The 24,322-nt window shown below is 43.3% G+C and overlaps 1 protein-coding gene across 1 annotated transcript; it reads right to left on the bottom strand.

Annotated features, from left to right (window-relative positions):
• Positions 1 to 3,703: 3,703 nt before the first annotated feature.
• Lsm12 (LSM12 homolog) lies at positions 3,704 to 23,925 on the bottom strand. The gene is made up of 5 exons (XM_090350166.1): positions 23,751 to 23,925; positions 21,755 to 21,888; positions 9,361 to 9,470; positions 6,979 to 7,105; positions 3,704 to 5,405 (listed from the first exon to the last, which is right to left on the bottom strand). Exons 1-5 carry the CDS (start codon positions 23,872 to 23,874, stop codon positions 5,313 to 5,315), a joined length of 588 nt encoding a protein of 195 aa, XP_090206292.1. The 5' UTR covers positions 23,875 to 23,925; the 3' UTR covers positions 3,704 to 5,312.
• Positions 23,926 to 24,322: the final 397 nt, after the last annotated feature.

Genomic DNA, 24,322 nt, shown 5'->3' with positions numbered 1-24,322 from the left:
TTCTTCAGTACCAAGCCCCCAGTATTGCATTCTCACCAGTATCCACAGGCAGGGCAGGACTATGCATGACCAGAAAGCCTATCTTATTTGTATTGAAAACAGATTTTGACACTTTTCACTAGGTGCGTGTGTGTGTGTGGGGTGCTAGTCCTTGAACTTGGGGCCTGGGTGCTGCCCCTGAGGTTTTTTTTGTTCAAAGATAGACCCTACTACTTGCGCCACACTTCCACTTCTGGCTTTTTTGGGATGGTTAATTGGAGATTAGAGTCTCATCAGTCCAGGTACCTGTGCCTCATGACTATAACGCTAGCTACTCGGAAGACTTCAGATTGAGGTTCAAAGCCAGCCCAGGCATAGAAGTCCCTGAGACTCTTATCTCCAATTAACCACCAGAAAACTGGAAGTGGCACTGTGGGTCAAGTGGTAGAATTACAGTGCCTAGCCTAGAGCTCAAGCCCTATGACCAAAAAAAAAAAAAAAAGTCTCATGGACTTTCCTGCCCCTGACTGACTGACTTCAACCTTCAATCCTCAGATCTTCAGATCTTAGCCTCCTGAATGTCTAGGGTGACAGGTGTGAACCACAGGTGCCTAGTGATAAACTTTAAAAATGTCAGGAAGTCAGGTGCTGGTAGCTCATACCTGTAATCCTAGCTACTCAGAAGGCTGAGATTTGAGTGTCATGGTTTGAAGCCGGCTCAGGTAAGAAAGTGCAATTTTTGTTGGTTGGAGTTAAGAGTCTCAGACTTTCTTGCCTAGGCTAGTTTCAGATCTCAGCCTCTTGAGTAGCTAGGATTAAAGCATAAGCCACTGACATCCAACATTCTCCAATTATGCACCAAAGAAGTAGAAAGCAGAGCTGTGGCTCAAGTGGTAGAGCTAGCATTGAGCAAATGAAGCTGAGGCACAACACCCAAGCCCTGAGTCAAGCCCTAGTACTCACAGAATTCAAAGCTATCCTGTATTACATAATGAAAGCCTGTTATTCTGTAAAAGTGAAGTGAAAAGCCAAGTGAGTACAGGATTCTAAGTTCAAGCTCCATTACTGAAGTGGGGCAGGAGTCCTTTGAGGATATTTTAAGTGAGGCTGATTGAAGCATTCAGGCAGGCAGAGGTAGGTGACCCAAATATCTACCCTCAGTTTTTCATGGCTTGCTTTCCTACTTTTTTTTTTTTCCTTTTTTCCAGTTGTGGCGCTTGAACTCAGGGCCTGGGCATTGTCCTTGTGTACCACTTGAGATCTCTGGCTTTCTGGTGTTTAACTGGAGATGAGTCTCACAGGCTTTCATACCTGGGCTGGCATTGAACCGTAATTCTCAGATCTCAGCCTCCTGAGTAGCTAGGATCACAGATGCACCAACACCTCACCTGTTTTTTTGTTTTTTTTGGGGGGGTCAGTCATAAGGCTTGAACTCAGCCTGGGTTTTGTCCCTGAACTTTTTAACTCAAGGCTTGTACTCTTATTACTTTGAACCACAGTACCAATTGCAGTTTTCTATTGGCTAACTAGAGTTGGACTTCCCTGACTGAGCTGGCTTTGAACTGCGATCTTCAGATCCTAGCATCCTGAGAAGGATTACAGGTGTGAGCTACCAGTTCCCAGCTCTGAAGTTCTATCTTTACCTTCATTCTCAGATCTTTCACTAGGATTACCGGCAAGAGTCAATGTTGCCTAGTTTTTTGTTTTTGTTTTCATTTTTTTTCCTAGCGTTTGAATGCAGGGTCTGGGCACTGTCCTTGAGCCTTCTCAAGGCCTGGTGCTCTATTTCTTAAGTCACAGCACCACTTCCAGCTCTTTCTGTATATGTGGTACCAAGGAATCTAACCTAGGGCTTCCAGCATGCTAGGCAAGCACTACCACTAAGCACAGATCTTTCCTGCCTCATCTGCCTTTGATCTACAACGGAGATCCTCAGAACTCAACCTTCTGAGTAGGATTATTGGTGTGACTATGACACACAGCAGAACTTGAATTCTTGATCCTCCTGCCTAAGCCCCAAGTGCTAGGACTACATGAATGTATCATCTCACCTGGCTCTAAACAAAGACTTCACAAGTAAATTTGGAACTCCTGATTGGATCCTCTTAGGAATAAACTAATATTCATAAGAACATTTATGCTAGGTGCAGTGGCTCGCCTGTAATCCTAGTTATTCAGAAGGCTGAGATCTGAGGACTGCGGTTCAAAGCCAGCCTGGGCAGTAAAGTCCGTGAGACTCATATTCAATTAACCAATAGAAAACAGGAAGTGTGTAGCTCTAGGGGTAGGGCAGCAGCCTTGAACTGAAGAGCTCAAAGACAGCACCTATGCCCAGAGATCAAAGCCCAATAACCAAAGGAGAAAAAAAAAAAAAAAAACATTTACAGATTATCTTTTAAGCATTAGATACCTAAATACCTTTAGCACATCATACCAGTTCTACGTGATGGGCACTATTTCCATGTTTACACTTGGGAAAATGAAGGCTCAGGCAGAAGAAATGATTTATACACACAAAATGAGAAATGGAACTATGAGGATTTGAACCCACCTCCTATCTCCAAAGCCCTTGCTTTTTCTCCTGGGCCTCACTGATTGTCATTCAAACATTATAATTCCATCTCTTGAACTACTTCAAGTTCCCTTACTTTAATTAATTTTATTCCCCAGGACCTGGACATTATCCCTGAGCTTCTGCTAAAGGCTAGCATTCTACCACCACTTGAGCTACAATGCCACTTCTGGCTTTTTTCTATTTATGTGGCACTGAGGAATCAAACTCAGGACTTTACATGCTAAGCAAGCACTTTACCACTAAGTTATATTCCCAACCCATTTGCTCATTTTTAAAATTTTTATTTATTTTTTTGTGGGTCTTGGGGCTTGAACACTGGCCTGGGTGCTGTCCCTGAGTTCTTCAGCTCAAGACTACCATGCTACCCTGGGCCTGGATGATGTCCTTGAGCTCTTCAGCCCAAGGCTATCATCCTACCCTTGAGCCAAACCCCACTTCCCATTTTCTAGAGGTTAAATGGAGATAAGAGTCTCAGGTCCATTTATGTCAGGGCTGACTTTGAACCTTGATCCTCAGATCTCAGCCTCCAGAGTAGGTAGGTTTACAGGCCCGGCCCACTTGCTCATTTTAAAATACCCAAATCAGCTGACATTCATGACCCCAAATTTATAGTCCTAGGCCCTACTGGGAAGGAACTGAAGACAAGACAGAGTGCAGGTAACAAGTTTCCCCCAAGTTCCTGATTACCCATTACCCAGTGATTATTACAATGCCTTCATTCCTTTTACTCAATACCAGGTTTTCTAGGAGTGACAAGGTTTCTTCTCATTTTCCTGTTTAAACTTTTCCCAAACTCAACATTTGCATTAAGACTAAATCAAAAGCTCAGTTCTTTAAATTGAGTTCAAACCAATAACAGGTGGATTTAAAGATTTACTTCTCAGCCTTCTATCCTTTGTAATGAAGCAGGAGGCGTGTATCTTTTGCTCTCACATCCATTTCCACACAACTTGGAACCCTGCCTGAGCCACCTTAAATTATCTAATTTGCACATTACTGAATGAGTTCTCAGGGAATGAGAAAAGGAGTAAAGAGAGGAAAAGCAGGAAACCCAATGGCAAAGGTCAAACCAAGCACATATGCCCTCTTTGGTTACCTAAAATTCCCTCCTCAGAGCGTTTTAAAGCACGCACAAACCCGAGACATGAATGATGGTTAAAAAAATTTGGGTTTTATTGTTTTTGCTAAACAATACTAAAAAAAATTTTTTTCATTTTGAAGGCAGGGCTTGAATTATTTAAATTTGATCCATTTATTTAATTAAAAAAAAGGAAGGGGAAAGAGATCATGGCCAAAAAAAAAAAAAAAAGAAAAGAAAAAAAGAAAAAGAAAGAAAGAAAAGTAGTTAGCCCTTACCCCATCCCCACAGCTCTAGCCAGGCACATGAGCAGCACCCATGTCCCACTCAGTGCCTGATAATCAGCTGGTGGCACCCTCTGCCCCATGAGACTGCCCTGAAGGCACAAAGGCAGTGAGTGCCAATATCAGCTCTCAGCAGGTTAGTCAAACCAGACAAACTGGTGGGCTAAAGTCCAGAAATTCTTTCCAGGTTTTCTGCCCATTGGCTGAGCACATACAAACTATCATAAGCTTGTAAGATTTCAGGGGGCGGGGAAAGGAGCAGGGGGATGGCAGAAGAGAAACTAGAAGTCACCCAAGCTTTTTCCTGGGCTAGAAGCTCTGAATATAGGACTTATAAAAGAATAGATGGATTCTAGGTTTCTTGGAAGAGAAAATCAGCTCCAGAGAAGATGAGCTGAGATGTGCCATGCAAGCAAGTTCTTCCTGCAGAGGCACAGGGGAGGGGAAGCTGACTCTTGCATAGAGAGTGGCAAGAGATTCTTCTAGTACCATCAAGTGAGACAAAAGGAGAATCCTGAGGCTGGGGGCCAAATGCAAGACTGGTACATATAGTAAAAGACTAAAAGGCCATCAGGACCCTCAAAGCAAATCCCATCTGCACACTACAAGTGCTGCAGGAGATCCTGCTACTAACTAAACCAAGTTAGTTGTCTGGATATGAGTGGTAGAAGGGCAACACAGTTCTTTTCTCAGAGGTATGAGGTGGAAAGAGTGGCCATGATCTAGTAAAAAGAGACCTGCAAGAAGCAGAAAATATTTAGAGAACATTTTAATATATATTTTCATATATATATTTAAAGTTAAGAAAAATAAAACTAATTCAAGCCATGCCCTGTGCAAAAAAAAAAAGGAAAAAAAAAAAAAGAGAAAAGAAAGAGAAAAAAAAGAAAGGAAGAAAAAAAAGGGAAAATTTTAAAGTGAGACCACTGCTGCTCTGATCTCAACTTAAGAATCACAGTCAGCTTGTTACTTTTATTTTGGAAGAGAGATGTAAAAGTTTCTTTCAGTCATTGAGAAGGCAAGTGTAACCACTTATAAAAACAGAATGGCAGGAACAGATTAGGAAAGGAAAGTAGGAGATGAAGGGGCAAGTGGGAAAGGACTTTTCAAAAATAAAATTAACAAGATGACTGTTCCAGAGGGGGCTGTGAAAAGGACATGGTGGACCAAAGTCTGTTAGTCAAGTAATGGTTTAACTTTTAAATTATTCTCTTGTTCTTTTTTTGTTGGGTGTTTTGTTTGTTCATTCAAGTCTAAGATTTGGAAATGCTGACCCTTTGTTCACAAGAGCCAACAAGAAATATAGGATCCCTTCCCTCCCCCGGCCTGCCTCCGTTGAAGCCACCACCACTGCCTTCTTGGCTGGATGCTGGAAGAGTCCTCCACATGTGTGGACTCAGGATGACAGAGCAGCCTCCTTCTGTGGTTGTTGGGCTTGTGAACGCTGCAGTATCTTTTGGCTTTCCACATCTCTAAAATGCTTTTCAACCTGCAAGAGATCAAGCAGCTAAGTTAGAAAATGAGATGGGCCGGGTGTCCATGGTTCACTTCTGTAATCCTAGTTACGCAGGAGGCTGAGATCTGAGGATCACGGTTCAAAGTTCAAAGCCAGCACGTGTAAGGGCAAAGAAGTCCTCCAGACTCTTATCTCTAATTAACCTCTAGAAAACTGGAAGTGGCACTGTTGGCTCAAGGAGTAGGGCAGTAACCTTGAACTGAAGAGCTCAGGGACAGTGCCCAGGCCCAGAATTCAAGCCCCACAACAGACAGACAGACAGACAGGCAGGCAGGCAGGCAGGCAGACAGACAGACAGACAGACAGATACACACACACACACACACACACACACACACACACACACACGGAGAGGGAGGAAAGGAGGCAGGGGGAGGGAGAGAGAAGGAGAGGGAGAGAGGGAGAGAGGGAGAGAGGGAGAGAGGGAGGGAGGGAGGGAGGGAGGGAGGGAGGGAGGGAGGGAGGGAGGGAGGGAGAGAGAGAGAGAGAGAGAGATTGATTGAGGCAGGCAAGCAAGGGCTCCTAAACAAATGAGTCCCAGCGTCACCAGCCCTGGCCTTGCTGTTCAGGCCCATGGACTGTATACAAGGTACCTTTTGGCACTGTCTACTGACCTTCCCAACAAAGCAGGCCAAGAGTCTTTTATTTCAACCACATTTTTGGCAGATTTAGCTTTGAAGAAGCTAAATCTGTAAGCTAAAATGTGAAACAAAATGAGGGAAGATTATTACCAACAAAATCCCTGTTCCCTTCTTGATATAGATATAAAATAAAGCTAAGGAAGAGAAGAATAAATCTCAGACATTCAAAATCCATGATACTGGTGATTCTATATTATTCAAAGATCAAAACCAGCCAGGTGCAGTAGCTCATGCCTGAAATTCTAGCTACTCAGTAGGTGGAGATCTGAGGATGTAGGTTAAAGCCAGTCCAAGCACAGCCGTCTGTGAGACTCTTATCTCCAATTAACCACCAGAAAACTGGAAGTGACGCTGAGGCTCAAGAAATAGGGCAATAATTAGCCTTGAGCTGAAGAGCTCAGGAACAATGCCAAGGCCCAGAGTTCAAGTCCCAAGAACGACCAAAAAAAAAAAAAAATCAAAACCAAAAGAATTTCTTTTACAAATGCTTTATCTCAATCAGGAAGTCAGGTAAGATACAAGGGACCAGAAATGCTCATGGAAACAAATTTATACCAATCATCCCTTTCCTTGAAAAAGCACCTATAGCTGAAAAAAAAAAAAAATGAAAAAAAGCAGCAGGACTAAGAGGGACTGTTCAGGAATGATAACATGGAATGGCTTGGCTAATCCTATAAAGTCAGAGAACATAAAGCTCATCCCTCACTTCATTCCACACTGTACACTCCAGTGCAGTGGAACTGCTTGGACTGGAGTGTCCAAACCAGAGTTACAGAGACCCGCAATAAAAGACAGGCAGAAATGCTAGAGAAGCATGACAGATATAAAAGCACAGCATCTACTTTGATGCTGTGAAGGCCAAGGGGAGGGTGGCTCTCCCTAAGCTTCTCAGCACCTTTACTTACTATTTTGCGTACATGGCTCAGTGCACTCCCCTCTTTGCCTTTACAGTTTTCCACTTGATATGGAGGTGTAATTACAACTTCTTCCATGACTACAATGTTTTTTTCTTGCCATTTACAGTCTTTAATGCTGGAAGGAGAAAAGACAAGGTGAAATGTCACCTCTTAATCAATAGACATGGTGACAAATTCAAGTAATCTTAGCACAAGAGGCTAAGTCAGGAGGGTAGGAAGTTTAAGTTCCAAGCCAGTCTAGACTATGTAGTGAATTTGAGATTAGACTGAGCTACTACAAAGCAAAAGATCCCATCTCAAAGAAAAAGATTTTTCTTGATATTGAGAAGATATTTCTTATGCAAATATCCCATATCTCCTGTCTGATAAAGAACTAACTTCAGAAGACAAGCCCCTAAGCATTTAAGCTTACTATTCAGCCAATAGCTAGATGGCAGCAGCCCAGGGAAAAAGAACCAAGGAATATTCTCTGGGTGCCAGTGGCTGGAAACATGCATATTTAATCTGAGTAGAAGTTGGAATTGTTACTCTGAAGCATCAGAGACTTAAAAGGGCTGGTGGCAGCCTCACAAATATAAATTAAATACAACCTCTGCCCATTGTTTTTCATTCAGGGTCATACAGAACATATTTTAGGCTCTGTAGGTAGGCCATATTATGGGCTGACACAATGACTGAACATTGTCATGGGGGGGAAATGCAACCACCATAGACAACACACGGAAATGAACAGATCTGGAATAGATTGCCTACCCTTGACCAGGAGAAACACCACTAAGGCAAACTCTTCTAAAGTTATCTATACTCTGCCCTTACTAACCTCCATGCAAGTGGCCCCTCTCAGTTATCAGACAACTGGACAATGTCCAGACAGAGAAAACCATTTGAATTCACACTTGGGGAATCCCAGGGCAGCTGATACTTCCAAGAGAGTTCCTTCACATACCTGTAAATGCTCAGATATACATGGCTTCAGAAAGCTCTGGTGCCAGCTGCCATCTGTGCACCAGACCCTGGGTGGTTAAATAGAATAACAGAAGGCAGCAGGGGGGAGGGGAGGTGTCAAATGTTCCAGTTTACAGCAGCTAGGGAAGCTAGTAGAGTCAAATGACTTCTACTGTGACAAAATGCCTTTGGAAGTAATAAGAAGGTAGCCTTCTGTGCTCTCTAACTCCCTACTGTACATCCCAGTGTACAACTGCTGAAGTGATATTGTTAATTTTCCCTCAGGACAGCATCAAGTTGGGCACTGATGGCTTAGATCTCGCCTATAAACCTACCTACATAGGAGAAAGAGATCTGAGGATCACAGTTCGGAGCCAGCCTGGGCACGAAAAAGTCTGAGAGACTACTATCTCCAATAAGCATCAAAAAAGCTAGAAGTGCAGGCGTGGCTCAAGTGGTACAGCTCGAGCCTTGAGCAAAAAAGCTCAGGGACAGCACCCAGGCCCTGAGTTCAAATCCCAGGATCAGCACAAATAGTGACTAGGAGTGTGGCCTAGTGGTAGAGTGCTTGCCTAGCATGCACACAACCCTAAGTTCGGTACACAGAAAAAATGGAAAGTGGTGCTGTGACTCAAGTGGTAGAGTACTAGCCTTGAGAAAGCGCAAGGACAATGTCCAGGCCCTGAGTTCAAGCCCCAGGATTGGCAAAGATAAATAAGTAAAAAAAAAATAATAATAATAATAAAATTAAACAATTTAAAAAATAAAGAGCATCAGCTTTTAGAGAAAGGTTTGATAACAAGAAAATACTAGCTGGGCACAGTGGCTCACACCTGTAATCCTAGCTACTCAGGAGGCTGAGATCTAACGATCGCCTTCCAAAGCCAGTCTGGGCACTAAAGTCCTGCACTCAAGTCCAAGAAGACGCTCATCTCCAATTAACCACTAGAAAAACCAGAAGCAGTGCTGTGGCTCAAGGGGTAGGGTGGGAGCTGAAGAGCTCAGGGACAGTACCCAGGTCCAGAGTTCAAGCCCCATGACCCAAAGAGGTTGGGGGAGGAGGAAGAAATAAGAAAATACTAGCCAGGTGAGGTGGCTAAGGTGAGATCTGAGGATCGAAGTTCAAAGCCAGCAGGAGCAAAGACTCATCTCCAATTAATCTCCAGAAAAGGGGAAGTGGGGCTGCGGCTCCAGGAGTAGGGCAGTAGTCTTGAGCTGAAGAGCTCAGGACAGTGTCTAGGCACAGATCTAGAAGGGACCTCAAGTTTTAGAGACAAAAAACTGAAGCCCAGAGATAATTAATATGAGCAAACTAGTGTACAGAAAGAAGCAATAAGCACCAGCACAATAGTCATCTTCCCCCATAAAACACAAATAGACAACATCATCCCTAGGACTAGAGACCCTTATCCTTCCCCAACTCACGTCTTGTGAATGGTCTGGAAGAGCTGCTGGCCCTCTAGGGAGACACCAGCGCTGATTGCATAGGCCTGGCTCAGCTTCTCTTCCTTCTCTGTCCGCGCTTTGCTGGCAAGCTAGGATGTGGGAGATGAAAGAGACTCAGAAAAAATTCACTTCACCCTTCCCAATAGGCAGGACCTAAACTGAGGAGAGTCAGAAAAAAACTGGTCTGGAGAGATTGTTTTATCAGAGAGCCAAAGTGCAACAGATACCCCACAATAGAATACCTCAGTAGTTACTGCTAGTCTTAACACCATTCTTTCCTACTTTCTTCCTGAGGACTTCCCATGTGCCAAATGTACACTATGCTTTGAAGGGGGGATGGGATGGAAGGGAGAAAATATACATGTAAAATAATAACAATAAAAAGAACTGGGCTTGGTGACTTACACCTGTAATCCTAACTACTAAGGAGGCTGAGATCTGAGGACGTGAAAGACTGTGAGACTCTTACCTCCAATTAACCATGAGAAAAGGAGAAGTGGGGGCCAGAAGTTTGGCCTAGTGGTAGAGTGTTTGCCTAGCATGCTCAAAGACCCAGGTTTGATTCCTCGGTACCACATACATAGAAAAAAGCCAGAAGTGGTGCTGAGGCTCAAGTGGTAGAGCTCTAGCCTTGAGAAAGTCCAAGGATAGTGCTCAGACCCTGAGCTCAAGCCCAGGACTGGCCAAAAAATAAAAAAATAAATAAAATACAACATAAAAACAAATTAAAAAAAATTTTAAAACAACGAAAAAAACAGTAGTAATAGCTAAAAGCATACAATAGGCCTATAAGGCCCTGTGATAGAGTGCTAGAGATAAAAGGTAATGCATATGTATACATTTCCAGCTAAAGAAGAAAATAATGTGTACTGCTGCTGGTTAAAGCCTCAGGTTTGGATATTAATGCACATCACAACTTCACAGACCAAATTCTGAGGCTCCTGAGGCTCTGCCTGTCCAGCACTATTATCTGCTCACACAAAGACTAGGTCTCAAGTACACTTAAACCATGGATGCTGCAGCCGCAGGTAACCCTGCCCTGATCTTCAGTAAAAGGAAATGTTTGCATTCTACTTTGTCTGTTCCTTCACTGCCCTCTGGTGGAACAATTACAAACTAATCAAAAGACATTCTAGAAAAACCTTTATTTTTATTTTTTCGTGATGGTCCTGAGGCCTGAATTCAGGGCCTGGGCATTAACCCAGAACTTTTGTGCTCAAGGCCTAGTGCTCTACCACTTGAAATACAGCTCCACTACGGGCCTTTTAAGTGATTAGAGTCTCACAGACTTTCCTGCCTGGGCTGACTTTGAACCATGATCCTCAGATCTCAGCTTCCTGAGTAGCTATGATTAAAGGCATGAGCCCCCAAGACATCTCACAATATAATATAACCCCCACTACTGATTTTGTTAAGAGACTCCAGAGTACAAATTTAAGAGTCAAACACATGTGCAGTTAGGACAAAGACAATGCATCTGAAAAGCAAATGAATGATCTGGAGATTGTTTAGCACCAAGAGTAATGAAGCTGTATCACAGTAAACACATGCACAAACACACACAAATTCACTTTTCACCAAACATCAGCTCCATAAGTACAAAAAGGGATTATACCCTCCAGCATGTTCCAACAGTACCTAGATGCTTGGAATCCTTATACATTTATATTCTGCTTCTACAGTGACTCTTTAAACAAAAAGCATTAGTTCTATGGGAAGAAAAAACAAAGTAATCCTTTATAGGTAAAAGGAAGTATTTTATCAAAGTTTGAGTTTGGCTATGTAAAAAAGAAGGGGTTACAGAGAGGTGGGTAGTCTCATCTTTAAGTTTCGGAGTGTCTGAAGGAGAAACGAGAGATGTGAGTACAGAAGGACTAGTTCATAGCCCCATACACATTGTTATTTCCACTTTCCCAGGGAAGAGCAGAAAGCAAGGCAAAACTGTAGTGACAGGAAGCCAGAGTTCACCTGGTCTCTAAGACATGAACAGACTCAAAAACAGCAGCAGCATATAAAATAATCTTTCCTTGCCAGGCGCGGTGGCTCACACCTCTAATGAATGCTAGCTACTCAGGAGACTGAGATGTAAGGATCACAGTTCAAAGCTAGTGAGGGCACTAAGAAGTACATGAGACTCTTATCTCCAATTAATAACCAGCAAACTGGAAGTGGCACTATGACTCAAATGGTAGAGCACTAGGCATTGAGCTGAAAAGCTCAAGGACAACACCCAGGTCCAGAGTTCAAGTCCCATGACCTACAAAACAAAACAAAACAAACAAAAAAACCTTTCCTTGAAGCCTGGCTGTCATTTAGCCTCATCAGGCTACAATTTTACAGAGACTTTTTTTTTTTTTTTAAATGAGTGATAACAATTCTAACTGTTGCAAGAAAGTCTTGCTGGCTTGAAAGCACTCAGTTTCTATGGAAAGAGAACTGCTGACAGAGTATTTTAAGCAACAAGCAAAGCAATATTTAGGGACCAAGAAAACCCTGGTAACAAGGAAGTTTCCTTGAGTCTTGCTATCTAAATAACACCTTAGAAAACCTAAAGCAAAGAAAGAAGCTGGAGGGAAGCAGAGATCCTAGAAGCAGCTAGTGGCAGTCAGGTGTTCGTGTCATAAGCCGGGACTTTGAAGTCTCAATCCCCTTAAACATTTTACCCTGGAAAACCAAATCTAACACTGGGTCAGACAAAGCTCCTTCTTTCTATAAAGCTTATGGTGACTAGACAAACTGAATGTGCTTATACATAATAGTTTTAAAATGTAATATCATCTCATTCCATAAGAGATGAGTTGGCTCAGGAAACCAGTTCTAGATTGGAACTGACAAATTAAGCAGGAAGGAGTAAGGGAAACTGAGATAGGAGCCACTTTAGGATCTTTACCAGATGCAGAATAAAATGAACATAAATCTTGCCAAAGTGATAGCCAAATGTGTCACTGTTACACAGGCTATTTCAAAATATACCCTTTGTCTCCCAAAACATCAGTTGTACAATCTCTTTTGAAGGTTCTGAAAGCAAAAGAAAATGGATGAAATAAGGAGCACTTGGAAAAGTCAGCAGAAATGTGTGCAAGCTGGCTACATTGCTTATTTCTTTTTGCTAATTTTGTGGTGCTAGGGATCGAACTCAGTGTTTTATACATACTTGGCTCAAGAGCTCTAAACAGACAGTTAGGGGCCCTATAGCCCTTTAACTGTATCTTAGTTCAACCCCAAAGTCTTTATGAACTTTAGTTTTATACAATTAGGCTTTGCAGATCTGATCTATGCAAACTCTGAAGCCCTCAATTGACAGTTCATAAACTGTATTTTCATGCATTCTGAAAAATGATTTAATGTGACACTAGAATCTACTTTCATCAAAGTTGTACAAATAGGGTGAAGTTCTCCACAGAGGGCACAACCAATTAGGCATGGAGAGACTGTTTCCACAAAAGAATCTAGAAGTAGCCAGGCGAGGTGGCTCACGCCTGTAATCCTAACTACTCAGGAGGCTGAAATCTGAGGATGGATCACCAGTCATAGTGAGGCCGGGCACAAAAGGACCTCATCTCCAATTAACCTCTAGAAAATGGGAAGGGGGCTTGGCTAAGGATAGTGTGGTAGCCTTGAGCTGAGGAGCTCAGGAACAGTGCCCAGGCCCAGTTCAAGCACCATGACCTACAAAAAAAAAAAAAATACTATAAATATTTCTTCTCAAAACTGGGATGAGGGTAATCACCTTGCTTTTTCCAGGCATGAAATTTCATATAAAATGTGAACAAGCCTTCTTTTGAAGAGCAAGTAATCATCTTAGCTATTGTACAAACCTAATTTTTCACACTGGGAGCAGGGGAGTTACACGTCAGTCCTGGGACTTGAACTCCTGGGCTCCAGGCTCTGTCCTTGAGCTTTTTGCTTTATTGCTCTACACTTCAGCCACAACTCCATTTCCAGCTTTTTGGTGGTTAGAGAAGTGTCTCATGGACTTTTCCACCCAGGCTTTGAGCCATGACCTTTAAATCTTAGCCTTCTAAATAGCTAGGTTGACAGGCATAAGCCCTCTAGTACCCAGCTTTCCACCTTTTTTTTTGGGGGGGGGGCAGGTAGAGTAAATGTCTGTACATCTATCTATAAGTAGTCCAGTTATTCCAAGTTAGTATGTTCATGTTTATTGTCAGAAGGCCAGAAAGAACCGATAACAGTGATGACCTCAATAGCAAAGGTACAGGGTATGCTTATTAGGCTTCAGGTCACTGGAATTACAATTTATCACCCACACAAAACCCATTTTCAATGCCAACATACTAGCTGCTGGCCTCATTATCAATCAAAACCAAAGCACTAATTACTTAGCATCTGAAATAAAAGGCACCAAGTTTGAGAACACACTGGGTTCAGGCAAATCAAAAAGCGTAAGCCTACAAACACATGTTACTAATGTGCATGTGGCTTAACTGAAATGACTGCACGTGACAACCTGCACTTACCTGCCTCTCCTTTCATTTTGTATGATTCCCAGTGAAAACAAAGTCATTCCTTGTCTACTAACCAGTGCTTCCTCCTGGGGCCATTTTATATATAGCACCTTGATGTGGGCAAAGGAGAAAAGCACATGAACTTGATACCAAAGCACCATCAATATTAAAAGGCTTCTAATTATGCCTGCTGCTGAATAACCCTTAAGGGAATGACTGACTGAACACCACAGGCACACAACTCTCGTGCATTCAGTGATACAGACAGGAAGAAAAGATACAATAAGCCAGGCACTGATGGCTCATACCTGTAATCCTAGCTACCTCAGAAGGCTGAGATCTGAGGATCACCATTCAAAGCTAGCTCCGGCAGGAAAATCCATGAGATTCTCATCTCCAATAAACTATTCAGGAGCTGTGGTTCAAGTGGTAGAGTGCTAGCCTTAAGCAGAAGGAGCTCAAGGAGTGTCTAGGCCCTGAGTTCAAGCCCCATGACTGGCCAAAAAAAAAAAAAGAAAAACACTAAAGTTAAAAGTTTGGCCTAGTGGTACAGTGCTTGCCTAGTATGTATGAAGATTCAGGTTCAATTCCTCATACCACATACCTAGAAAAAAGCCAGAAGCAGTGCTATGGCTCAAATGCTAGGGTTCTAGCCTTGAGAAAACCCAAGGACAGTGTGCAGGCCCTGAGCTCAAGCCCAGGCCAGGCAAAATAAACAAACAAACAAAGGGGCGGGGGGGGCTGGGAGTTTGGCCTAGTGGTAGAGTGCTTGCCTAGCATGCACGAAGACCTGGGTTCAATTCCTTGGTACCACATACTTAGAAAAAGCCGGAAGTGGTGCTGAGGCTCAAGTGGTAGAGCTCTAGCCTTGAGAAAAATCCAAGGACAATGTTCAGGCCCTGAGCTTAAGCCTAGGACTGGCCAAAAAAAAAAACTATGCAGAAAGCTAAGATCTGAGAATTAAAGTTTGAAGCAACCTGGCCAGAAAAATCTAAAAGATTCTCCACCTCCAATTAGCCACCAAAAAGTCAGAAGTTGAGGTATATGGCTCAAGTGGTAGAGTGCTGGCCTTGAGCAAAACAGTCAAGTAAAAAAGCACAAGTCTTGAGTTCAAGCTCTAATAAAGGCACCAAAATAAAATAAAATTAATAAATTATAAGACAGGAAAATGATACTTACTATGAAAAAATGTTAGGACTTGGTCTTAAAGACTGACTTGCTTGGGCTGAGAGTTTGGCTTAGTGGTAGAGTGCTTGTCTAGCATGCACAAAGACTCAGGTTTAATTCCTTGGTACCACATACATAGAAAAAGCTGCAAGTGGTGCTGTGGCTCAAGTGGTAGATCGTACTTGTTATTTGTCTAGCATGAATAAGGCCCAACACAAAAATAAGTAAGATATCCATCTATTGGTAATTAAGAATATGATACATAAAAATAGTTCTCACTCTTAACAGTGTCTTCAAGAAGGCACTTAAAGGACTGGGAATAGCCAGTCACTGGTGACTCAGGCCTGTAATCCTATGTACTCAGGAGGCTGAGATCTGAGGATCGTGGTTCAAAACCAGCCCAGGCATGAAAAGTCCATGAGACTCTGATCTCCAATTAACCACCAGAAAACCTGAAATGGAGCTATGGCTCAAAGTGGTAGAGCACTAGTCTTGAGCTGAAGAGCTCAGAGACAGAGCCCAGGCCCAAAGTTCAAGTCCAACAACCAAAACAAAAGGCTGGGACTGTGGCTTAGTAATAGTGGTTGCTTAGCATGCCTGAAGCCCTGGATTTGCTTCCTCAGTACCACATAAACAGAAAAAGCTGGAAACAGCATTATGGCAAGAGGTACAGTGTTAAGTCTTGAGCAAAAGCATCTCAGGGACAGTGCACAGGCCCAGAATCCAAGCCCCAGAACTGGCAAAAAAAAAAAAAAAAAAAAAGGCACTTAAACTAAGTTCATTTAAAAACACTATAAATATCATATAAAAGCTGGGCATGGTGGCTCCTGCCTTAATCCTAAATATTCAAGAGGCTGAGATCTGAGGATCTCCATTCAAAGCCAGCCCAGGCACTAAAGTCCCTGAGACTCATCTCTAATTAAGCAATAGAAAACCAAAGTGGTGGGGCCGGGAGTTTGGCCTAGTGGTAGAGTGCTTGCCTAGCATGCACGAAGATCCAGGTTTGATTCCTCGGTACCATGTACGTAGAAAACAGCTGGAGGTGGTGCTGTGGCTCAAGTGTTAAGAGTTCTAGCCTTAAGAAAAGTCCAAGGATAGTGCTCAGGCCCTGAGTTCAAGCCCAACTGGCAAAAAAACAAAAAACAAAGTGGTGTTGTGGCTCAAAGGTAGGGCAGTACCCTTGAGCTGAAGAGCTCAGGGACAGCACCCAGGACCCAGAGTAGAAGCCCCTCAAACAACAACAAACAACAACAACAACAAAATAACAGCTGGGAGAAAGCTGGGTGTTGGTGGCTTATGCCTGTAATCCTAGCTACTTAGGAGGCTGAGATGTGACTGAGAATTATGGTTCAAAGCCTGTCTGTGCAGGAAAGGTCATGAGACTCTCATCCCCAATTAATCCCAGAAAAAGCTGGAAATGACACTGTGGCTCAAGTGGTTAAAAGTGCTGTTAGCCTTGAACAAAGGGAACTCAGGGACAGCACCTAGGCCCAGATCTAGAACCCAGGACCAGAAATAGGAAGACAAAAAGAGGGGAAGGGAGAGAGGGAGGGAGGGAGGGCAGAAGGGCGGTCCTACTTCACCCTACTGTACCTAGGGCTCTTGCTTCCAGGCAGTGTTTAAGCCTTCCTTAGTTTGAAATAGCAAATTAAGAAAGAGATATAGCCAAAGTAGTACATGACTTGTTACTAGCACTCAGGTAGCTGAAGTAGGGAAGCTAGTATTTGAGACCAGCCTACCTAACAAGATCCCATTTCAAACAATAATAATAAAAAAAACTAAAATAGCTACCATTATGATTAGACTGGACCTCACTGGCAATAGATTTGGGAACATTCTTGTATGTTTAGTTAAATACTTCCATTTTAGTCAAGAAATTTGGAACATTTTAACTGGGAATAGGTATACAATGTTATTATGGAGATTATTAAATGATATCAGAGGAGCTGCAAGTATATCTCAGTGGTAGAGCATTTGGCTAGCAAACCATGCTCTTGAGCCTTGGGTTCAATTTGTCCCACCACACAGTTACACATAAATAGATATTCCCGACTTTGTATATGTCTTCTCCCAAGTTTCCATTTCACTGTTAGAGATAGACATTAGACTTCTTCATCTACAGTGACCTGCCAACTGAAAGCAAAACAGGCTGATTCCCAAGAAGTTGCCAGTTTATACCTTCTCTAGTTGAGCCATTCCTAAGTATTTCCTTTAAAAGTCGTTCCTCGGGCCAGGGGCAGTGACTCATGCCTGTAATTCCTGCTACTGAGGAGGCTGAGATCTGACGATTGTGTTTCAAAGTCTGGGCATTAAAGAACCTGAGACTCTTATCTCCAAATAGCTTCTAGAAAAACAGGAAGTGGGGCTAAGGCTCAAGGGGTAGGGTGGCAGCCTTGAGCTGAAGAGCTCAAGGATGGCACGTAGGCCCAGAGTTCAAGCCCCATGAACGGAAAAATAAAGTCATTTCTCAGTCGGGAACGTAGCCCAGTGGGGGAATGCTTGCCTAGCATGCACAAAGTCCTGGGTTCAATTCCTTGGCACCACATACACAGAAAAAGCTGGAAGGGGTGCTGTGGCTCAAGTGGCAGAGGATTAGCCTTGAGCAGAAAGTGTCCAAGGACAGTGTTCAGGTCCTGAGTTCAGTCCCAGGATTGGCAAAAAAAAAAAAAAAAAAAAAAAAAAAAGTCATTTCTATTTCCTTCTGGGTTGAAATAAACAAATATCCAGCTTATATGAATAGGTTTGATTAGACAGATCCATTCCTATGCCAGCAAGAAAAGCAAACGTGATGGTATCTCCCACTGGGAAGTTATGAGTACAAACTGCTCCACAAGATAGCAACCACCTAAAACACTACATTGCATCTCCACGTACTTTAGTTCCCTTCCATGTGTTTAAACAATGCTTCATCTTAAGAAAACCCACATCCATGCTCTCACAAATGAGACTTTTCATGTCACTCAAGGAAGATGTAAATACTCAAATTTAAGTAACAATCCAGTAGGCACTCTAATTCCAACTCACACTACAAGAAAGAATTTGGTAGAGTCTGAGGCTTAAACTCAAGGCCTGGACCCTGTGCCTGAACTGTTTTTCTCAAAGCTAGTGCTCTACCACTTCAGCCACAGCTCCACTTTCAGCTTTTTTGTGCTTAATTGGAAATGAGTCTCAGACTTTTCCTGCCCAAGTTGGACTCAATCCACAATCCTCAGATCTCAGCTTCTTCACTTGCAAGGATTATAGGTGTGAGCCACCAGCACCTGGTGTGGCAGTCTACTAAAAAGTTATATTTGGGGAGCTGGGAGTTTGGCCTAGAAGTAGAATGCTTGCCTAGCATGCATGAAGACCAGAGTTCGATTCCTTGGTACCACATACATAGAAAAAAGCCAGAAGTAGTACTATGGTTCAAGTGGTAGAGCTCTAGCCTTGCGAAAGCCCAAGGACAATGCTCAGGCCCTGAGCTCAAGGCCCAAGACTGGCCAAAAAAAGAAAAAAGATGGGCCGGGAGTTTGGCCTAGTGGTTAAAGTGCTTGCCTAGCCTGCATGAAGACCCAGGTTCGATTCCTCGGTACCACATATATAAAAAAGCCGGAAGTGGTGCTGAGGCTCAAGTGGTAGAGCTCTAGCCTTGAGAAAGTCCAAGGACAGTGTTCAGGCCCTGAGCTCAAGCCCAGGACTGGCAAAAAAAAAAAAACAGTTATATTTGGGGAGAGGGGGGTGTGACTGGGGGATGGGACTGGTGGAACTTGAACTCAAGACTTGGGTGTTATCTCTGAGCTCTCTTGTTCAAGGTTAGTACTCTAACACTTTGAGCCACAGCCTCATGGGCTTCCTTTGAATTGAAATTCTCTCATCTCAGCCTACTGAGTAGCTAGGATTATAGGCATGAGCCACCAGTGTGGACTTAAAAGGTTGATTTTTAAGGAAAAGCAAACATAGTTTACTCAAACATATCTGCAAATGAAAGGTTAACAAAATCCAAAGATAATCAACTCTCATCCAATTTTAGTTTTTGGTATCTGACTACTCTTCCCAGTAACTTTTTTCAACACTTGGCAAGAGAACCATTTATTAACAAAAGATTACTAATATTCCCTAAGCTATTGCTTCCTGAAGCTTTCTTATGAAAGTGGGCAAACAACTACTTTGCAAAATAGTAGGAAGCAATGCCTATAATCCTAAGTTACTCAGGAGGTTGAGATCTGAGGATTGCAGCTCAAAGCAGCTCTGGCAGGAAAGTATGAGACTCTTATCTTCAATGAACCACCAGGAAACCTGAGGCAGAGATGTGGCTCAAAGGGGTAGAGCACTAGCCTTGAGCGGAAAAGCTCAGGAACAGCGCCTAAGGCTCTGAGTTCAAGCCCTATGACAGAGGAAAAACAAACAGTAGTAAGCAAAATTCACCAGCAAAAAGCAAAGCACTTAAAAACAAAAGATATTCCACTTGCTAAATAAACAATAATATCTACAGCTATTTAAAGAAATATAAAAAGAAAATTGTAGCAGGGCACTGGTGGCTCAGGCCTCTAATTCTAAGCCCCTCAGAATGATGATGCAGGGGCTGGGACCGTGGCCTAGTAGCAGAGTGCTTGTCTAACAGGCAGGAAGCCGTGGATTCAATTGCTCAGTACCACATATACAGAAAAAACAGGATGCAGTGGCTCATGCTTATAATCCTAGCTACTCAGGAGACTGAGATCTGAGGATCTCGGTTAAAAGCCAGCCAATGCAATTAGAATGTAAGAGTCTTACCTCCAATTAATCACTAGAAAACAAGAAGTGGGGCTATAGCTCAGGTGTAAGGGACAGCGCCCAGCCCAGGCCCAGAGTTCAAGCCCCATGACCAAAAAAAAAAAAAAAAAAAAAGGAATAAAGAAAAGAAAAAGAAAAAGCAGGAAATGGCATATGGCTCAAGTAGCAAAAGAAGCTCAGGGACAGTGTCTAGGCCCTGAGTTCAAGCTCCAGGAATGGAAAGGAAAAAAAAAAAAAGATGATAAATTGCAGTGAGACTCTTTTTTTTTTTTTTTTTTTTTTGCCAATCCTGGCTTGAACTCAGGGCCTGAGCACTGTCCTTGGTCTTTCTCAAGGCTAGAGCTCTATCACTTGAGCCACAGAACCACTTCCGGCTTTTTTCTATGTATGTGGTACTGAGGAATTGAACTCAGGTCTTCATGCATGCTAGGCAAGCACTCTATCACTACGACAGACTCCTGGCCCCACTGACTCTTTTTACCAACTAAACAGCCCCAAACAGAAAATGGACTGTGGTTCAAAGTGGCAGAATGCTACCCTTGAGCACAAATATATGGACAGTGCCCAAGCCAGAATTCAAGCTCCATGACCGACAAAAAAAGAAAGGACTGGGAATGTGGCTTAATGGTAAGAGTGTTTGACTAACAAGCATGAAGCCCTGGGTTCAATTCCTCAATACCACATAAACTGAAAAAGCCAAAAGTGGAGCTGTGGCTTAAGTGGTAGAGTGCTAACCTTGGAGTCTTATCTCCAATTAATCACTAGAAAACAGGAAGTGGGGCTAGGGCTCCAGGGGTAAGGTGGTAGCCTTGAGCTGAAGAGTTCAGGAACAGTGCCCAGGCCCTGAGTTCAAGCCCAGGACTGGACAAAAAAAAAAAAAAAGAAGAAGAAAAGTAATCCTATTCAGGAGACTGAGATTTGAAGACTGAGGTTCAAAGCCAGCCTGGGCAGGAAAATCTGAGACTATTATCTCCAATTAATCAAAGAAAAAAAAAATTGGAAGTGGAGGTGTGGCTCAAGTGGTAGAGCGCTATACTTGAGCAAAAAAGCTGAAGGACAGTGCCCAGATCCTGAGTTCAAGCCCTCGGACAAGCAAAAAAAAAAAAAGGTGACTTAAGGCTCCCTGAGATTAATCTGCATCTGCAAGATTAAAATATCCTAAACATATAATGAGATATTAAACCTTAAAATTTAAATATAGAGACAAAAACTCTAAGGTAGTGCCTTTATTGGTCATGAATCCCTCAGAATCTGAAAATTACTCCAATCACATATGCACATAGTCATAGTACACAAAAAAACTTTAAGAGGTTAACAGGCAATACTCTTTGTCCAATCCAGACCTTCATGCACAGACTGCCGGGGGGGGGGGGGGGGGGGGGAGCCCTCTATATACAAGGCAAATCAAGCTCTCAACTCTATTTGGATATTAAGATGGGGGGTGGGGGGAGAACAAGGCGCTGGTGGCTCATGCCTACAATCCTAGCTACTCAGGAGGCTAAGACCTGAAGATCAAGGTCTGAAGCCAGCCCAGGTAGAAAAGTCCCCATGAGACCCTTATCTCCAATAAACCATTCAAAAACCAGAAGTGGAGCTGTGGCTCCAAGTGGTAGAGTGCTAGTTAGCCTTGAGCAAGAGCTCAGGGACAGCACCCAGGCCCTGATATCAAGCCCCACAGACAGACAAAATAAAAATTAAAAAAAAAAAAAAAATAGGGGAAGAGGTCAAACCCAAGCCTGGCCTGGGCTAGGCAAATACTTCACCAATGAAACACACCCCCCCAGCCCAAAATATTTCTTAAGACCTACTGAAGATATCCAGGAAAAATGAGAAAAAGAAAAAAACTAAAAAAATAAAAATACATATATACATATGTAAAAACAATTGTAAGTCAATACAAAATGGACAATGTATTGGTATCACCAAAAGTCATTCAGACTCATCTTTCCCATCATTCTGGAGAGCCAAACCTGTCCCTGTGTTCTTACCTTACTAACATTGAGTGAAGCTAGGGGAGGAGGGGTTTCTGTTCGGTCATTAATTATTTCCACTTCTGAAACATACTGTAAGTTTATGAGCAAGATGTCTGCGTGGTTGGGCTTTCCACTGGAAGAGGGACATTCTGGTGAGAAAATAAAGTTAAGGAAAATAGAAGGACAAGCAGAGACATATCTCAAAAGAAGCATAAAAAAACAATACACTCAAGGCTAGTGTACAAAGTATGCCATCATCAAAAGGGTTTCATAAGATTGTGTTCTTCACCTCACCTGTGCCTGTCACCTTCCTCCTGTACCAACCCATAACCAAAACATCTCATTTTTCAAACACATACTTGACCCGAAACCAAAAATCTCTAAGATATTTCTGTAAATTTCCCTATGGGTTTTATGGAGACATGAGTTTCAATACCTTTTTGCAACATTTGTCTTGAACCTATGAACCACACAGAAGAGGTACTACTTTCTGTTCCTTTCTGTAATATAGTCCTGAATCTATATAAGATTTTTTTCCCCTTCAGTTTTGAGATTTCCCATTTCGCTAAGGAGAAAACCAGAGCACTGGAAAGTAACAGCAAGGGTGACCAACCTAGTTAATCGATTCATCCATTCATCCGTTCATTCTTCAATCATTTACTAAGACCCTGCTCCACTACAATTAAAAAGTAGAGTTAAGTCCTTTTCCTAAGACCCTTACAAATTAAACCACTTAGCAGAGGTATCATCTCTTGGATTTGTTTTGTGTTCTTTATAAAGAGAAAGAACAAGTAAGCAATTACTCCTACATTAGTTTAAGAAGACCTATTCTAAGTTACAAAGCTACAACTGGTGGTTAAATGAGTTAAAATGCTTGCCACTAAGGCAGCACACTAGGTAGGGAACTTCATTTGGAAGAATGCCATAAAGGATTACTTCTCAAAAAGAAAAAAAAAAAAGTAAATAAAAATCCAAATTAACCCACCTGTAGCTCAAATAAAAGGGGAAGCGGTTTTATTCCAATCAGGAAGCGTTTTGTTTCCAAGAGTGAGTTTGCTGGAGTAATTCAGAAATCATTTCCACCCCAAAGGAGCAGACCACCTCTTCCATTCAGTTTAACACTGGTACTTTCAAAAAGGAGGCCACTACTATGGAAGTCAGGACTCCATGTGCTGGACTAAGCAAAAGAAAATGAGAACTTACTCTGTCACCTGTAACCCACATTCACACATAAACCCATGGGGGGAAAAAAAAAAAAAAAAAAAAAAAAAACGTGGCATACCCTCTCTAGACAAGTTACCAATCAAACACTCCCAACAGCAATTTCCAAATGATTTAAAAACCTAAAACTCAGCTCTCGAGCAAAGTGCAAGCACACACACACACACACACACACAGCTGCACCACACATGTACACCAGCAATATAAGCCACCACTTAAGATCCAAACTCTGTCTTGCAGGTAGTCTCCCCCGATATAGGCAAGGACCATTTGGCCACCATCCCACTGCCTTTTCTTTCTCCTTACCAAATCCCACAACAGATATATCCACACATGCCCAAATTCCCTAACCCTTGCCCTACTAGCAGTCCCTTACCTTACACACCCCCTCCCCTTTAAGATTCTACCGACTTGACCGGACCCAACCCTCCATCCGGAATCCAATCCACCAGCCCCCTCCCACCACCACCCCTTCTCCTAATCGGTGTGTCCCCTCTCATAATGTCCCTCACCCCCAAAAAGCCACCCGCGTGTCAAACGTCCTCCACCCAACAAGCCAGGGTTGGGGCCCAGCTCCCGCAGGGATGGGAGACAGGGTCCCCAAAGTGCCCCGAAGGGCCCGCGGGAGGGGGGAGGGGAACTCGGGGCCGTGCGCATGCGCTCCGGGCGCCGCGGTAGCCGGTCGCCCCAAGGCCCGGAGAGGGCCCTAGCCGCCGCTGTCGTCCCCCGCCCCCCCCCTCACCGCACCTACACGCCGGCCAGGCCTCAGGCTCCACGCAGGGAAGGATACTTAAAGCCAGCATTTTGGACTGGTAGTCGAAGGCTACCACCTCGCCCTGCAGCCGCTGCTCCTGGCACGTCCGGCACGACACCTGGCTCCCAACGCTGAAGTACTCGCCCGGAGGAGCCGCCATCTTGGGAGAGCAGCCGCGGCCGGCGGCGGCGGCGGCAGCAGCGGGCGAAAGCCGGGCCCCCAGTAAGCGCCGCGCTGCGACGCACGGGACGCGTTGACGTCACACGCCGGGGCGTGGTCTATCCCTGGGTGGGGCGAGAGCCTAGGTGGTAGAGAAAAGGAAATAAAGGGGAATCTGAATACGGTGATGTTTGTGCAGCTGGGCCCTGTTGGTTGAGAGCTTGTGAAACCCATTTAGAAGTGAAGATTAAAAGGGGGAAAAAAAAGAAGGAACTGTAGTATCTACTTAGGTGCACACCTTGCATAAAAGTTTCATGAAAAAAACTATACAAAATAACGCTTTAGCTGGGCACTGGTGTCTGTAATCCTAGCTACTCAGGAGGCTAAGATCTAAGGGTCGTAGTTCAAAGCCAGCCTAGGCAGGAAAAAGTCTATGAGACTGTGAACGC

Source organism: Megascapheus bottae, chromosome 17 (genome assembly GCF_031878675.1).
Source record: "Megascapheus bottae isolate mThoBot1 chromosome 17, mThoBot2.hap1, whole genome shotgun sequence".
NCBI lineage: Eukaryota > Metazoa > Chordata > Mammalia > Rodentia > Geomyidae > Megascapheus > Megascapheus bottae.
Note: the sequence above shows the minus strand (reverse complement) of the source record. Positions and strands in the feature narration are given on the sequence as shown.

Coding starts and splice junctions, on each gene's coding strand:
- Lsm12 (XM_090350166.1), bottom strand. CDS start 23,874: ATGGCGGCTCCTCCGGGCGAGTACTTCAGCGTTGGGAGCCAGGTGTCG. Junction 7,106..9,360: donor TTCCAGACCATTCACAAGAC/GTGAGTTGGGGA, acceptor TTCTCCTTCCAG/CATTAAAGACTGTAAATGGC. Junction 5,406..6,978: donor TGAGCCATGTACGCAAAATA/GTAAGTAAAGGT, acceptor GATCTCTTGCAG/GTTGAAAAGCATTTTAGAGA.